The sequence below is a fragment of the Salmo salar genome, chromosome 02 (genome assembly GCF_965601325.2).
Source record: "Salmo salar chromosome 02, fSalSal1, whole genome shotgun sequence".
NCBI classification, from domain to species: Eukaryota; Metazoa; Chordata; class Actinopteri; order Salmoniformes; family Salmonidae; genus Salmo; species Salmo salar.
The window spans coordinates 97,637,536-97,657,964 of record NC_138292.1 but is presented as its reverse complement, the minus strand read 5'-3'; the positions used below and the strand labels follow the sequence as shown (position 1 = coordinate 97,657,964).

Sequence of the window (20,429 nt, the reverse complement as noted above, 5' to 3'; positions counted from 1 at the left end):
AAACAATTGTTGGAATAATTACTTGTGTCGTGCACAAAATAGATGTCCTAACCCGACTTGCCAAAACTATAGTTTGTTAACAAGAAATGTGTGGAGTGGTTGAAAAACGAGTTTTAATGACTCCAACCTAAGTGTATGTAAACTTCCCACTTCAACTGCAAGCTATTGCCCCGACTGTTGATCTGGCTGTGTGAAAACTAAAGTCAGATTTTTATAGTTATGCAGGAATCCCTTGCTGATTTAAAACTTGTGCTTTAATACAGACAAAACTAAATACATGTTATTTTTAAACTCTTGTAAGAATCTTTCACTCATTAGATGTGATCTCCAATCGAATCCTGCATATGAATACTAAAGCATATTGATGATCTGGTTAAGAAGCTACGATTTAAAGTTGTCTTTTTTCTACAGAAACAAGATGGTGCCTTTTTCTAAGCAATTAGCGATTATTCAGTCCACCTTTATATCTCATGTTGATTATGGTGATATTATTTATCAAAGTGCAGCTGCTACTACTCTTAAGCCTTTGGATGCCATCTACCATAGTGCCCTTTGTTTTGTTACAGACAACAGTTTTGATATTCATCACTGCATCCTGTATGAAAAGGTTTTTCTGGACTTCACTAAAGACCCATTGATCTCTACATTACTCCCTCTTTGGTTACAAGGTCCTAGTTCATCAACTTCTGTCTTATCTAACTTTTGTTGTTGAAGTATAGACCCCTGAGTTGCCTAACCCGTTCACAGGATTGGTTAACTCTTCAGGTTCCTAACCCGTTCACAGGATTGGTTAACTCTTCAGGTTCCTAACCCCGTTCAGAGGATTGGTTAACTTCTTGAGGTTCCTAACCCATTCACAGGATTGGTTAACTTCTTGAGGTTCCTAACCCGTTCACAGGATTGGTTATCTCTTGAGGTTCCTAACCCGTTCACAGGATTGGTTATCTCTTGAGGTTCCTAACCCGTTCACAGGATTGGTTAACTATTGAGGTTCCTAACCGTTCACAGGATGGGTTAACTCTTGGGGTTCCTAGGTTCTCCACCGACCTAAGTATATCTGCTTTTTAGTTTTAATGCACCGTATTCCTGGAACAAAGTAAAAAAATTTTTTTTTTATCTAATATTTAACTCTGCATTGTTTACGAAGCATGTGACAAATAAAATGTTATTTGAAACAGTAGGCCAGTAACCTAAAACTTAAAATGACAGATAAATAGTTACAAATCAATCATTAAAAAGGCAGGATAAAGGAAACAAGGAAGTAAAATCGTTCAAAAACCAAGAAAATTTTCATAACAATCACAGAGTTCAAGATAAAAAACCTACCTTCTTTCTTGAGTTTATTACGTTGTTTTCTGCAAAAGTAGAGCAGAACAGCAAAAGCTGCAAAGGCCACTACAGCTCCTGCTACTATACCCACAATCCACCACACGCTAGGAAACATATCGTCTGAAACAGAGAAGCCAGGTAGAACCATTATAATACATTATAACACCTATATATCTACTGCATGACAGGCAGAACCATTACAACACCTATATATCTACTGTATGACAGGTAGAACCATTATAACACCTATATATCTACTGTATGACAGGTAGAATCATTATAAAACCTATATATCTACTGTATGCCAGGTAGAACCATTATTATACATTATAACACCTATATATCTACTGTATGACAGGTAGAACCATAACAACACCTATATATCTATTGTATGACAGGCAGAACCATTATAACACATTATAAAACATATATATCTACTGTATGTCAGGTAGAACATTATAACACCTATATATCTACCGTATGACAGGCAGAACCATTATAACACATTATAACACCTATATATCTAATGTATGACAGGCAGAACCATTATAACACATTATAACACCTATATATCTACTGTATGTCAGGTAGAACCATTATAACACCTATATATCTACTTTATGACAGGTCGAACCATTACAACACCAATATATCTACTGTATGACAGGTAGAACCATTATAACACATTATAACACCTATATATCTACTGTATGACAGGTAGAACCATTATAACACCTATATATCTACTGTATGCCAGGTAGAACCATTATAACACATTATAACACCTATATATCTACTGTATGACAGGTAGAACCATTATAGTACATTATAACACCTATATATCTACTGTATGACAGGTAGAACCATTATAACACATGACAACACCTATATATCTACTGTATGTCAGGTAGAACCATTATAACACCTATATATCTACTGTATGACAGGTAAAACCATTATAACACATTATAACACCTATATATCTACTGTATGACAGGTAGAACCATTATAACACATTATAACACCTATATATCTACTGTATGTCAGGTAGAACCATTATAACACCTATATATCTACTGTATGACAGGTAGAACCATTATAATACATTACAACACCTATATATCTACTGTATGTCAGGTAGAACCATTATAATACATTATAACACCTATATATCTACTGTATGACAGGTAGAACCATTATAACACATGACAACACCGATATATCTACTGTATGTCAGGTAGAACCATTATAACACCTATATATCTACTGTATGACAGGTAAAACCATTATAACACATTATAACACCTATATATCTACTGTATGACAGGTAGAACCATTATAACACATTATAACACCTATATATCTACTGTATGTCAGGTAGAACCATTATAACACCTATATATCTACTGTATGACAGGTAGAACCATTATAATACATTACAACACCTATATATCTACTGTATGTCAGGTAGAACCATTATAACACCTATACATCTACTGTATGACAGGTAAAACCATTATAATACATTACAACACCTATATATCTACTGTATGTCAGGTAGAACCATTATAACACCTATATATCTACTTTATGACACGTCGAACCATTACAACACCAATATATCTACTGTATGACAGGTAGAACCATTATAACACATTATAACACCTATATATCTACTGTATGACAGGCAGAATCATTACAACACCAATATATCTACTGTATGACAGGTAGAACCATTATAACACCTATATATCTACTGTATGCCAGGTAGAACCATTATAATATATTATAACACCTATATATCTACTGTATGACAGGTAGAAACATTATAACACCTATATATCTACTGTATGACAGGTAGAACCATTATAATACATTACAACACCTATATATCTACTGTATGACAGGTAAAACCATTATAACACATTATAACACCTATATATCTACTGTATGACAGGTAGAACCATTATAACACCTATATATCTACTGTATGACAGGTAGAACCATTATAACACATTATAACACCTATATATCTACTGTATGACAGGTAGAACCATTATAACACCTATATATCTACTTTATGAGAGGTCGAACCATTAAAACACCAATATATCTACTGTTTGACAGGTAGAACCATTATAACACATTATAACACCTATACATCTACTGTATGACAGGCAGAATCATTACAACCCCTATATATCTACTGTATGCCAGGTAGAACCATTATAACACATTATAACACCTATATATCTACTGTATGACAGGTAGAACCATTATAATATATTTTAACACCTATATATCTACTGTATGACAGGTAGAACCATTATAACACTTGACAACACCTATATATCTACTGTATGTCAGGTAGAACCATTATAACACCTATATATCTACTGTATGACAGGTAGAACCATTATAACACATGACAACACCTATATATCTACTGTATGACAGGCAGAATCATTACAAACCCTATATCTACTGTATGCCAGGTAGAACCATTATAACACCTATATATCTACTGTATGACAGGTAGAACCATTATAACACCTATATATCTACTGTATGTCAGGTAGAACCATTATAACATATATCTATCTACTGTATGACAGGTAAAACCATTATAACACATTACAACACCTATATATCTACTGTATGACAGGTAGAACCATTATAACACCTATATATCTACTTTATGACATGTCGAACCATTACAACACCAATATATCTACTGTATGCCAGGTAGAACCATTATAACTCATTATAACACCTATATATCTAATGTATGCCAGGCAGAACCATTATTACACATTATAACACCTATAAATCTACTGTATGCCAGGTAGAACCATTATAACACCTATATCTACTGTATGACAGGTAGAACCATAACAACACCTATATATCTACTGTATGACAGGTAGAACCATTATAATACATTACAACACCTATATATCTACTGTATGTCAGGTAGAACCATTATAACACCTATATATCTACTGTATGACAGGTAAAACCATTATAACACCTATATATCTACTGTATGCCAGGTAGAAACATTATAATATATTATAACACCTATATATCTACTGTATGACAGGTAGAACCATTATAACACCTATATATCTACTGTATGACAGGTAGAACCATTATAATACATTACAACACCTATATATCTACTGTATGACAGGTAAAACCATTATAACACATTATAACACCTATATATCTACTGTATGACAGGTAGAACCATTATAACACCTATATATCTACTGTATGACAGGTAGAACCATTATAACACATTATAACACCTATATATCTACTGTATGACAGGTAGAACCATTATAACACCTATATATCTACTTTATGAGAGGTCGAACCATTAAAACACCAATATATCTACTGTATGACAGGTAGAACCATTATAATACATTACAACACCTATATATCTACTGTATGTCAGGTAGAACCATTATAACACCTATATATCTACTGTATGACAGGTAAAACCATTATAACACCTATATATCTACTGTATGCCAGGTAGAAACATTATAATATATTATAACACCTATATATCTACTGTATGACAGGTAGAACCATTATAACACCTATATATCTACTGTATGACAGGTAGAACCATTATAATACATTACAACACCTATATATCTACTGTATGACAGGTAAAACCATTATAACACATTATAACACCTATATATCTACTGTATGACAGGTAGAACCATTATAACACCTATATATCTACTGTATGACAGGTAGAACCATTATAACACATTATAACACCTATATATCTACTGTATGACAGGTAGAACCATTATAACACCTATATATCTACTTTATGAGAGGTCGAACCATTAAAACACCAATATATCTACTGTTTGACAGGTAGAACCATTATAACACATTATAACACCTATACATCTACTGTATGACAGGCAGAATCATTACAACCCCTATATATCTACTGTATGCCAGGTAGAACCATTATAACACATTATAACACCTATATATCTACTGTATGACAGGTAGAACCATTATAATACATTATAACACCTATATATCTACTGTATGACAGGTAGAACCATTATAACACTTGACAACACCTATATATCTACTGTATGTCAGGTAGAACCATTATAACACCTATATATCTACTGTATGACAGGTAGAACCATTATAACACATGACAACACCTATATATCTACTGTATGACAGGCAGAATCATTACAACCCCTATATCTACTGTATGCCAGGTAGAACCATTATAACACATTATAACACCTATATATCTACTGTATGCCAGGTAGAATCATTATAACACCTATATATCTACTGTATGACAGGTAAAACCATTATAACACATTATAACACCTATATATCTACTGTATGATAGGTACAACCATTATAACAGCTATATATCTACTTTATGACAGGTAAAACCATTATAATACATTACAACACCTATATATCTACTGTATGTCAGGTAGAACCATTATAACACCTATATATCTACTTTATGACACGTCGAACCATTACAACACCAATATAACTACTGTATGACAGGTAGAACCATTATAACACATTATAACACCTATATATCTACTGTATGACAGACAGAATCATTACAACACCAATATATCTACTGTATGACAGGTAGAACCATTATAACACCTATATATCTACTGTATGCCAGGTAGAACCATTATAACACCTATATATCTACTGTATGCCAGGTAGAACCATTATAATACATTATAACACCTATATATCTACTGTATGACAGGTAGAACCATTATAACACCTATATATCTACTGTATGACAGGTAGAACCATTATAATACATTACAACACCTATATATCTACTGTATGTCAGGTAGAACCATTATAACACCTATATATCTACTTTATGACAGGTCGAACCATTACAACACCAATATATCTACTGTATGACAGGTAGAACCATTATAACACATTATAACACCTATATATCTACTGTATGACAGGCAGAATCATTACAACCACTATATATCTACTGTATGCCAGGTAGAACAAATATAACACATTATAACACCTATATATCTACTGTATGACAGGTAGAACCATTATAATACATTATAACACCTATATATCTACTGTATGACAGGTAGAACATTATAACACATGACAACACCTATATATCTACTGTATGACAGGCAGAATCATTACAACCCCTATATCTACTGTATGCCAGGTAGAACCATTATAACACATTATAACACCTATATATCTACTGTATGCCAGGTAGAATCATTATAACACCTATATATCTACTGTATGCCAGGTAGAACCATTATAATACATTATAACACCTATATATCTACTGTATGACAGGTAGAACCATTATAACACCTATATATCTACTGTATGACAGGTAGAACCATTATAATACATTACAACACCTATATATCTACTGTATGTCATGTAGAACCATTATAACATATATCTATCTACTGTATGACAGGTAAAACCATTATAACACATTATAACACCTATATATCTACTGTATGACAGGTAGAACCATTATAACACCTATATATCTACTTTATGACAGGTCGAACCATTACAACACCAATATATCTACTGTATGCCAGGTAGAACCATTATAACTCATTATAACACCTATATATCTAATGTATGCCAGGTAGAACCATTATTACACATTATAACACCTATAAATCTACTGTATGCCAGGTAGAACCATTATAACACCTATATCTACTGTATGACAGGTAGAACCATAAAACCTATATATCTACTGTATGACAGGTAGAACAATTATAATACATTACAACACCTATATATCTACTGTATGTCAGGTAGAACCATTATAACACATTATAACACCTATATATCTACTGTATGACAGGTAAAACCATTATAACACATTACAACACCTATATATCTACTGCATGACAGACAGAATCATTACAACACCAATATATCTACTGTATGACAGGTAGAACCATTATAACACCTATATATCTACTATATGCCAGGTAGAACCATTATAATACATTATAACACCTATATATCTACTGTATGACAGGTAGAACCATTATAACACCTATATATCTACTGTATGACAGGTAGAACCATTATAATACATTACAACACCTATATATCTACTGTATGTCAGGTAGAACCATTATAACACCTATATATCTACTGTATGACAGGTAAAACCATTATAACACCTATATATCTACTGTATGACAGGTAGAACCATTATAACACATTATAACACCTATATATCTACTGTATGTCAGGTAGAACCTTTATAACACCTATATATCTACTTTATGACAGGTAAAACCATTATAATACATTACAACACCTATATATCTACTGTATGTCAGGTAGAACCATTATAACACCTATATATCTACTTTATGACAGGTCGAACCATTACAACACCAATATATCTACTGTATGACAGGTAGAACCATTATAACACATTATAACACCTATATATCTACTGTATGACAGGCAGAATCATTACAACCACTATATATCTACTGTATGCCAGGTAGAACCATTATAACACATTATAACACCTATATATCTACTGTATGACAGGTAGAACCATTATAATACATTATAACACCTATATATCTACTGTATGACAGGTAGAACCATTATAACACATGACAACACCTATATATCTACTGTATGACAGGCAGAATCATTACAACCCCTATATCTACTGTATGCCAGGTAGAACCATTATAACACATTATAACACCTATATATCTACTGTATGCCAGGTAGAATCATTATAACACCTATATATCTACTGTATGCCAGGTAGAACCATTATAATACATTATAACACCTATATATCTACTGTATGACAGGTAGAACCATTATAACACCTATATATCTACTGTATGACAGGTAGAACCATTATAATACATTACAACACCTATATATCTACTGTATGTCATGTAGAACCATTATAACATATATCTATCTACTGTATGACAGGTAAAACCATTATAACACATTATAACACCTATATATCTACTGTATGACAGGTAGAACCATTATAACACCTATATATCTACTTTATGACAGGTCGAACCATTACAACACCAATATATCTACTGTATGCCAGGTAGAACCATTATAACTCATTATAACACCTATATATCTAATGTATGCCAGGTAGAACCATTATTACACATTATAACACCTATAAATCTACTGTATGCCAGGTAGAACCATTATAACACCTATATCTACTGTATGACAGGTAGAACCATAACACCTATATATCTACTGTATGACAGGTAGAACCATTATAACACATTATAACACCTATATATCTACTGTATGACAGGTAAAACCATTATAACACATTACAACACCTATATATCTACTGCATGACAGACAGAATCATTACAACACCAAAATATCTACTGTATGCCAGGTAGAACCATTATAACACATTATAACACCTATATATCTACTGTATGCCAGGTAGAATCATTATAACACCTATATATCTACTGTATGCCAGGTAGAACCATTATAATACATTATAACACCTATATATCTACTGTATGACAGGTAGAACCATTATAACACCTATATATCTACTTTATGACAGGTAGAACCATTATAATACATTATAACACCTATATATCTACTGTATGACAGGTAGAACATTATAACACATGACAACACCTATATATCTACTGTATGACAGGCAGAATCATTACAACCCCTATATCTACTGTATGCCAGGTAGAACCATTATAACACATTATAACACCTATATATCTACTGTATGCCAGGTAGAATCATTATAACACCTATATATCTACTGTATGCCAGGTAGAACCATTATAATACATTATAACACCTATATATCTACTGTATGACAGGTAGAACCATTATAACACCTATATATCTACTGTATGACAGGTAGAACCATTATAATACATTACAACACCTATATATCTACTGTATGTCATGAAGAACCATTATAACATATATCTATCTACTGTATGACAGGTAAAACCATTATAACACATTATAACACCTATATATCTACTGTATGACAGGTAGAACCATTATAACACCTATATATCTACTTTATGACAGGTCGAACCATTACAACACCAATATATCTACTGTATGCCAGGTAGAACCATTATAACTCATTATAACACCTATATATCTAATGTATGCCAGGTAGAACCATTATTACACATTATAACACCTATAAATCTACTGTATGCCAGGTAGAACCATTATAACACCTATATCTACTGTATGACAGGTAGAACCATAACACCTATATATCTACTGTATGACAGGTAGAACCATTATAATACATTACAACACCTATATATCTACTGTATGTCAGGTAGAACCATTATAACACATTATAACACCTATATATCTACTGTATGACAGGTAAAACCATTATAACACATTACAACACCTATATATCTACTGCATGACAGACAGAATCATTACAACACCAATATATCTACTGTATGACAGGTAGAACCATTATAACACCTATATATCTACTGTATGCCAGGTAGAACCATTATAATACATTATAACACCTATATATCTACTGTATGACAGGTAGAACCATTATAACACCTATATATCTACTGTATGACAGGTAGAACCATTATAATACATTACAACACCTATATATCTACTGTATGTCAGTTAGAACCATTATAACACCTATATATCTACTGTATGACAGGTAAAACCATTATAACACCTATATATCTACTGTATGACAGGTAGAACCATTATAACACATTATAACACCTATATATCTACTTTATGACAGGTAAAACCATTATAATACATTACAACACCTATATATCTACTGTATGTCAGGTAGAACCATTATAACACCTATATATCTACTTTATGACAGGTCGAACCATTACAACACCAATATATCTACTGTTTGACAGGTAGAACCATTATAACACATTATAACACCTATATATCTACTGTATGACAGGCCGAACCATTACAACACCAATATATCTACTGTATGCCAGGTAGAACCATTATAACTCATTATAACACCTATATATCTAATGTATGCCAGGTAGAACCATTATTACACATTATAACACCTATAAATCTACTGTATGCCAGGTAGAACCATTATAACACCTATATCTACTGTATGACAGGTAGAACCATAACACCTATATATCTACTGTATGACAGGTAGAACCATTATAATACATTACAACACCTATATATCTACTGTATGTCAGGTAGAACCATTATAACACATTATAACACCTATATATCTACTGTATGACAGGTAAAACCATTATAACACATTACAACACCTATATATCTACTGCATGACAGACAGAATCATTACAACACCAATATATCTACTGTATGACAGGTAGAACCATTATAACACCTATATATCTACTGTATGCCAGGTAGAACCATTATAATACATTATAACACCTATATATCTACTGTATGACAGGTAGAACCATTATAACACCTATATATCTACTGTATGACAGGTAGAACCATTATAATACATTACAACACCTATATATCTACTGTATGTCAGGTAGAACCATTATAACACCTATATATCTACTGTATGACAGGTAAAACCATTATAACACCTATATATCTACTGTATGACAGGTAGAACCATTATAACACATTATAACACCTATATATCTACTTTATGACAGGTAAAACCATTATAATACATTACAACACCTATATATCTACTGTATGTCAGGTAGAACCATTATAACACCTATATATCTACTTTATGACAGGTCGAACCATTACAACACCAATATATCTACTGTATGACAGGTAGAACCATTATAACACATTATAACACCTATATATCTACTGTATGACAGGCAGAATCATTACAACCACTATATATCTACTGTATGCCAGGTAGAACCATTATAACACATTATAACACCTATATATCTACTGTATGACAGGTAGAACCATTATAATACATTATAACACCTATATATCTACTGTATGACAGGTAGAACCATTATAACACATGACAACACCTATATATCTACTGTATGACAGGCAGAATCATTACAACCCCTATATCTACTGTATGCCAGGTAGAACCATTATAACACATTATAACACCTATATATCTACTGTATGCCAGGTAGAATCATTATAACACCTATATATCTACTGTATGCCAGGTAGAACCATTATAATACATTATAACACCTATATATCTACTGTATGACAGGTAGAACCATTATAACACCTATATATCTACTGTATGACAGGTAGAACCATTATAATACATTACAACACCTATATATCTACTGTATGTCATGTAGAACCATTATAACATATATCTATCTACTGTATGACAGGTAAAACCATTATAACACATTATAACACCTATATATCTACTGTATGACAGGTAGAACCATTATAACACCTATATATCTACTTTATGACAGGTCGAACCATTACAACACCAATATATCTACTGTATGCCAGGTAGAACCATTATAACTCATTATAACACCTATATATCTAATGTATGCCAGGTAGAACCATTATTACACATTATAACACCTATAAATCTACTGTATGCCAGGTAGAACCATTATAACACCTATATCTACTGTATGACAGGTAGAACCATAACACCTATATATCTACTGTATGACAGGTAGAACCATTATAACACATTATAACACCTATATATCTACTGTATGACAGGTAAAACCATTATAACACATTACAACACCTATATATCTACTGCATGACAGACAGAATCATTACAACACCAATATATCTACTGTATGACAGGTAGAACCATTATAACACCTATATATCTACTGTATGCCAGGTAGAACCATTATAATACATTATAACACCTATATATCTACTGTATGACAGGTAGAACCATTATAACACCTATATATCTACTGTATGACAGGTAGAACCATTATAATACATTACAACACCTATATATCTACTGTATGTCAGGTAGAACCATTCCAACACCTATATATCTACTGTATGACAGGTAGAACCATTATAACACATTATAACACCTATATATCTACTGTATGTCAGGTAGAACCATTATAACACCTATATATCTACTGTATGCCAGGTAGAACCATTATAACACATTATAACACCTATATATCTACTGTATGACAGGTAGAACCATTATAATACATTATAACACCTATATATCTACTGTATGACACGTAGAACCATTATAATACATTACAACACCTATATATCTACTGTATGTCAGGTAGAACCATTATAACACCTATATATCTACTGTATGACAGGTAAAACCATTATAACACATTATAACACCTATATATCTACTGTATGACAGGTACAACCATTATAACACCTATATATCTAGTTTATGACAGGTAAAACCATTATAATACATTACAACACCTATATATCTACTGTATGTCAGGTAGAACCATTATAACACCTATATATCTACTTTATGACACGTCGAACCATTACAACACCAATATATCTACTGTATGACAGGTAGAACCATTATAACACATTATAACACCTATATATCTACTGTATGACAGACAGAATCATTACAACACCAATATATCTACTGTATGACAGGTAGAACCATTATAACACCTATATATCTACTGTATGCCAGGTAGAACCATTATAACACCTATATATCTACTGTATGCCGGTAGAACCATTATAATACATTATAACACCTATATATCTACTGTATGACAGGTAGAACCATTATAACACCTATATATCTACTGTATGACAGGTAGAACCATTATAATACATTACAACACCTATATATCTACTGTATGTCAGGTAGAACCATTATAACACCTATATATCTACTGTATGCCGGTAGAACCATTATAATACATTATAACACCTATATATCTACTGTATGACAGGTAGAACCATTATAACACCTATATATCTACTGTATGACAGGTAGAACCATTATAATACATTACAACACCTATATATCTACTGTATGTCAGGTAGAACCATTATAACACCTATATATCTACTGTATGCCGGTAGAACCATTATAATACATTATAACACCTATGTATCTACTGTATGACAGGTAGAACCATTATAACACCTATATATCTACTGTATGACAGGTAGAACCATTATAATACATTACAACACCTATATATCTACTGTATGCCAGGTAGAACCATTATAACACATTATAACACCTATATATCTACTGTATGACAGGTAGAACCATTATAATACATTATAACACCTATATATCTACTGTATGACTTGTAGAACCATTATAACACTTGACAACACCTATATATCTACTGTATGTCAGGTAGAACCATTATAACAGCTATATATCTACTGTATGACATGTAGAACCATTATAACACCTATATATCTACTGTATGACAGGTAGAACCATTATAATACATTACAACACCTATATATCTACTGTATGTCAGGTAGAACCATTATAACACCTATATATCTACTGTATGACAGGTAAAACCATTATAACACATTATAACACCTATATATCTACTGTATGACAGGTAGAACCATTATAACACATTATAACACCTATATATCTACTGTATGTCAGGTAGAACCATTATAACACCTATATATCTACTTTATGACAGGTAAAACCATTATAATACATTACAACACCTATATATCTACTGTATGTCAGGTAGAACCATTATAACACCTATATATCTACTTTATGACGGGTCGAACCATTACAACACCAATATATCTACTGTATGACAGGCAGAATCATTACAACCACTATATATCTACTGTATGCCAGGTAGAACCATTATAACACATTATAACACATATATATCTACTGTATGACAGGTAGAACCATTATAACACATGACAACACCTATATATCTACTGTATGACAGGCAGAATCATTACAACCCCTATATCTACTGTATGCCAGGTAGAACCATTATAACACATTATAACACCTATATATCTACTGTATGCCAGGTAGAATCATTATAACACCTATATATCTACTGTATGCCAGGTAGAACCATTATAATACATTATAACACCTATATATCTACTGTATGACAGGTAGAACCATTATAACACCTATATATCTACTGTATGACAGGTAGAACCATTATAATACATTACAACACCTATATATCTACTGTATGTCATGTAGAACCATTATAACATATATCTATCTACTGTATGACAGGTAAAACCATTATAACACATTATAACACCTATATATTTACTGTATGACATGTAGAACCATTATAACACCTATATATCTACTTTACGACAGGTCGAACCATTACAACACCAATATATCTACTGTATGCCAGGTAGAACCATTATAATACATTATAACACCTATATATCTACTGTATGACAGGTAGAACCATTATAACACCTATATATCTACTGTATGACAGGTAGAACCATTATAATACATTACAACACCTATATATCTACTGTATGTCAGGTAGAACCATTCCAACACCTATATATCTACTGTATGACAGGTAGAACCATTATAACACATTATAACACCTATATATCTACTGTATGTCAGGTAGAACCATTATAACACCTATATATCTACTGTATGCCAGGTAGAACCATTATAACACATTATAACACCTATATATCTACTGTATGACAGGTAGAACCATTATAATACATTATAACACCTATATATCTACTGTATGACAGGTAGAACCATTATAATACATTACAACACCTATATATCTACTGTATGTCAGGTAGAACCATTATAACACCTATATATCTACTGTATGACAGGTAAAACCATTATAACACATTATAACACCTATATATCTACTGTATGACAGGTACAACCATTATAACACCTATATATCTAGTTTATGACAGGTAAAACCATTATAATACATTACAACACCTATATATCTACTGTATGTCAGGTAGAACCATTATAACACCTATATATCTACTTTATGACACGTCGAACCATTACAACACCAATATATCTACTGTATGACAGGTAGAACCATTATAACACATTATAACACCTATATATCTACTGTATGACAGACAGAATCATTACAACACCAATATATCTACTGTATGACAGGTAGAACCATTATAACACCTATATATCTACTGTATGCCAGGTAGAACCATTATAACACCTATATATCTACTGTATGCCGGTAGAACCATTATAATACATTATAACACCTATATATCTACTGTATGACAGGTAGAACCATTATAACACCTATATATCTACTGTATGACAGGTAGAACCATTATAATACATTACAACACCTATATATCTACTGTATGTCAGGTAGAACCATTATAACACCTATATATCTACTGTATGCCGGTAGAACCATTATAATACATTATAACACCTATATATCTACTGTATGACAGGTAGAACCATTATAACACCTATATATCTACTGTATGACAGGTAGAACCATTATAATACATTACAACACCTATATATCTACTGTATGTCAGGTAGAACCATTATAACACCTATATATCTACTGTATGCCGGTAGAACCATTATAATACATTATAACACCTATGTATCTACTGTATGACAGGTAGAACCATTATAACACCTATATATCTACTGTATGACAGGTAGAACCATTATAATACATTACAACACCTATATATCTACTGTATGCCAGGTAGAACCATTATAACACATTATAACACCTATATATCTACTGTATGACAGGTAGAACCATTATAATACATTATAACACCTATATATCTACTGTATGACTTGTAGAACCATTATAACACTTGACAACACCTATATATCTACTGTATGTCAGGTAGAACCATTATAACAGCTATATATCTACTGTATGACATGTAGAACCATTATAACACCTATATATCTACTGTATGACAGGTAGAACCATTATAATACATTACAACACCTATATATCTACTGTATGTCAGGTAGAACCATTATAACACCTATATATCTACTGTATGACAGGTAAAACCATTATAACACATTATAACACCTATATATCTACTGTATGACAGGTAGAACCATTATAACACATTATAACACCTATATATCTACTGTATGTCAGGTAGAACCATTATAACACCTATATATCTACTTTATGACAGGTAAAACCATTATAATACATTACAACACCTATATATCTACTGTATGTCAGGTAGAACCATTATAACACCTATATATCTACTTTATGACGGGTCGAACCATTACAACACCAATATATCTACTGTATGACAGGCAGAATCATTACAACCACTATATATCTACTGTATGCCAGGTAGAACCATTATAACACATTATAACACATATATATCTACTGTATGACAGGTAGAACCATTATAACACATGACAACACCTATATAACTACTGTATGACAGGCAGAATCATTACAACCCCTATATCTACTGTATGCCAGGTAGAACCATTATAACACATTATAACACCTATATATCTACTGTATGCCAGGTAGAATCATTATAACACCTATATATCTACTGTATGCCAGGTAGAACCATTATAATACATTATAACACCTATATATCTACTGTATGACAGGTAGAACCATTATAACACCTATATATCTACTGTATGACAGGTAGAACCATTATAATACATTACAACACCTATATATCTACTGTATGTCATGTAGAACCATTATAACATATATCTATCTACTGTATGACAGGTAAAACCATTATAACACATTATAACACCTATATATTTACTGTATGACATGTAGAACCATTATAACACCTATATATCTACTTTACGACAGGTCGAACCATTACAACACCAATATATCTACTGTATGCCAGGTAGAACCATTATTACACATTATAACACCAATAAATCTACTGTATGCCAGGTAGAACCATTATAACACCTATATCTACTGTATGACAGGTAGAACCATAACACCTATATATCTACTGTATGACAGGTAGAACCATTATAACACATTATAACACCTATACATCTACTGTATGTCAGGTAGAACAATTATAACACCTATATATCTACTGAATGTCAGGTAGAACCATTATAACACATTACAACACCTATATATCTACTGTATGTCAGGTAGAACCATTATAACACATTATAACACCTATACATCTACTGTATGACAGGTAAAACCATTATAACACATTACAACACCTATATATCTACTGCATGACAGGCAGAACCATTCCAACACCTATATATCTACTGTATGACAGGTAGAACATTTATAACACATTATAACACCTATATATCTACTGTATGTCAGGTAGAACAATTATAACACCTATATATCTACTGAATGCCAGGTAGAACCATTATAACACATTATAACACCTATATATCTACTGTATGACAGGTAGAACCATTATAATACATTATAACACCGATATATCTACTGTATGACAGGTAGAACAATTATAACACATGACAACACCTATATATCTACTGTATGTCAGGTAGAACCATTATAACACCTATATATCTACTGTATGACAGGTAAAACCATTATAACACATTATAACACCTATATATCTACTGTATGACAGGTAGAACCATTATAACACATTATAACACCTATATATCTACTGTATGTGAGGTAGAACCATTATAACACCTATATATCTACTGTATGACAGGTAGAACCATTATAATACATTACAACACCTATATATCTACTGTATGACAGGTAGAACCATAACACCTATATATCTACTGTATGACAGGCAGAACCATTATAACACATTATAAAACCTATATATCTACTGTATGTCAGGTAGAACCATTATAACACATTATCACCTATATATCTACTGTATGACAGGTAGAACCATTATAACACATTATAACACCTCTATATCTACTGTATGACAGGTAGAACCAATATAACACATTACAACACCTATATATCTTCTGTATGACAGGTAGAACCATTATAACACCTATATATCTACTGTATGACAGGTAAAACCATTATAACACATTATAACACCTATATATCTACTGTATGACAGGTAGAACCATTATAACACATTATAACACCTATATATCTACTGTATGTGAGGTAGAACCATTATAACACCTATATATCTACTGTATGACAGGTAGAACCATTATAATACATTACAACACCTATATATATATAGCCTTCCCTGTAGCTCAGTTGGTAGAGCATGGTGTTTGCAACACCAGGGTTGTGGGTTCGATTCCCACGGGGGGCCAGCACAGAAAAAAAAAAATGTATGAAATTGTATGAAATGTATGCATTCACTACTGTAAGTCGCTCTGGATAAGAGCGTCTGCTAAATGACTAAAATGTAAAATGTAAATGTATATCTACTGTATGACAGGTAGAACCATAACACCTATATATCTACTGTATGACAGGCAGAACCATTATAACACATTATAAAACCTATATATCTACTGTATGTCAGGTAGAACCATTATAACACATTATCACCTATATATCTACTGTATGACAGGTAGAACCATTATAACACATTATAACACCTCTATATCTACTGTATGACAGGTAGAACCAATATAACACATTACAACACCTATATATCTACTGTATGACAGGTAGAACCATTATAACACCTATATATCTACTGTATGACAGGTAGAACCATTATAACACATTATAACACCTATATATCTACTGTATGTCAGGTAGAACCATTATAACACCTATATATCTACTGTATGACAGGTAAAACCATTATAACACATTATAACACCTATATATCTACTGTATGACAGGTAGAACCATTATAATACATTACAACACCTATATATCTACTGTATGTCAGGTAGAACCATTATAACACCTATATATCTACTGTATGACAGGTAAAACCATTAACACATTACAACACCTATATATCTACTTTATGACAGGTTGAACCATTACAACACCTATATATCTACTGTTTGACAGGTAGAACCATTATAACACATTATAACACCTATATATCTACTGTATGACAGGTAGAACCATTATAACACATTATAACACCTATATATCTACTGTATGACAGTCAGAACCATTATAACACCTATACATCTACTGTATGACAGGTAAAACCATTATAACACATTATAACACCTATATATCTACTGTATGACAGGTAGAACCATTATAACACATTATAACACCTATATATCTACTGTATGTCAGGTAGAACCATTATAACACATTATAACACCTATATATCTACTGTATGACAGGTAGAACCATTATAACACATTATAACACCTATATATCTACTGTATGACAGACAGAATCATTATAACACCTATATATCTACTGTATGCCAGGTAGAACCATTATAATACATTATAACACCTATATATCTACTGTATGACAGGTAGAACCATTATAACACCTATATATCTACTGTATGACAGGTAGAACCATTATAATACATTACAACACCTATATATCTACTGTATGTCAGGTAGAACCATTATAACACCTATATATCTACTGTATGACAGGTAAAACCATTATAACACCTATATATCTACTGTATGACAGGTAGAACCATTATAACACATTATAACACCTATACATCTACTATATGACAGGCAGAATCATTACAACCCCTATATATCTACTGTATGCCAGGTAGAACCATTATAACACATTATAACACCTATATATCTACTGTATGACAGGTAGAACCATTATAATACATTATAACACCTATATATCTACTGTATGACTTGTAGAACCATTATAACACTTGACAACACCTATATATCTACTGTATGTCAGGTAGAACCATTATAACAGCTATATATCTACTGTATGACATGTAGAACCATTATAACACCTATATATCTACTGTATGACAGGTAGAACCATTATAATACATTACAACACCTATATATCTACTGTATGTCAGGTAGAACCATTATAACACCTATATATCTACTGTAT

At 31.9% G+C, this 20,429-nt stretch overlaps 1 protein-coding gene across 1 annotated transcript in view; it reads right to left on the bottom strand.

Annotated features, from left to right (window-relative positions):
• LOC106594268 (butyrophilin subfamily 3 member A2) overlaps positions 1-20,429 on the bottom strand; it is a 68,451-nt gene that overhangs the window by 12,314 nt on the left and 35,708 nt on the right. The window contains exon 4 of the mRNA XM_045712402.2: positions 1,327-1,449. Coding sequence (XP_045568358.1) covers positions 1,327-1,449 — 123 coding nt within the window. The remainder of the gene's footprint in view (positions 1-1,326; positions 1,450-20,429) is intronic.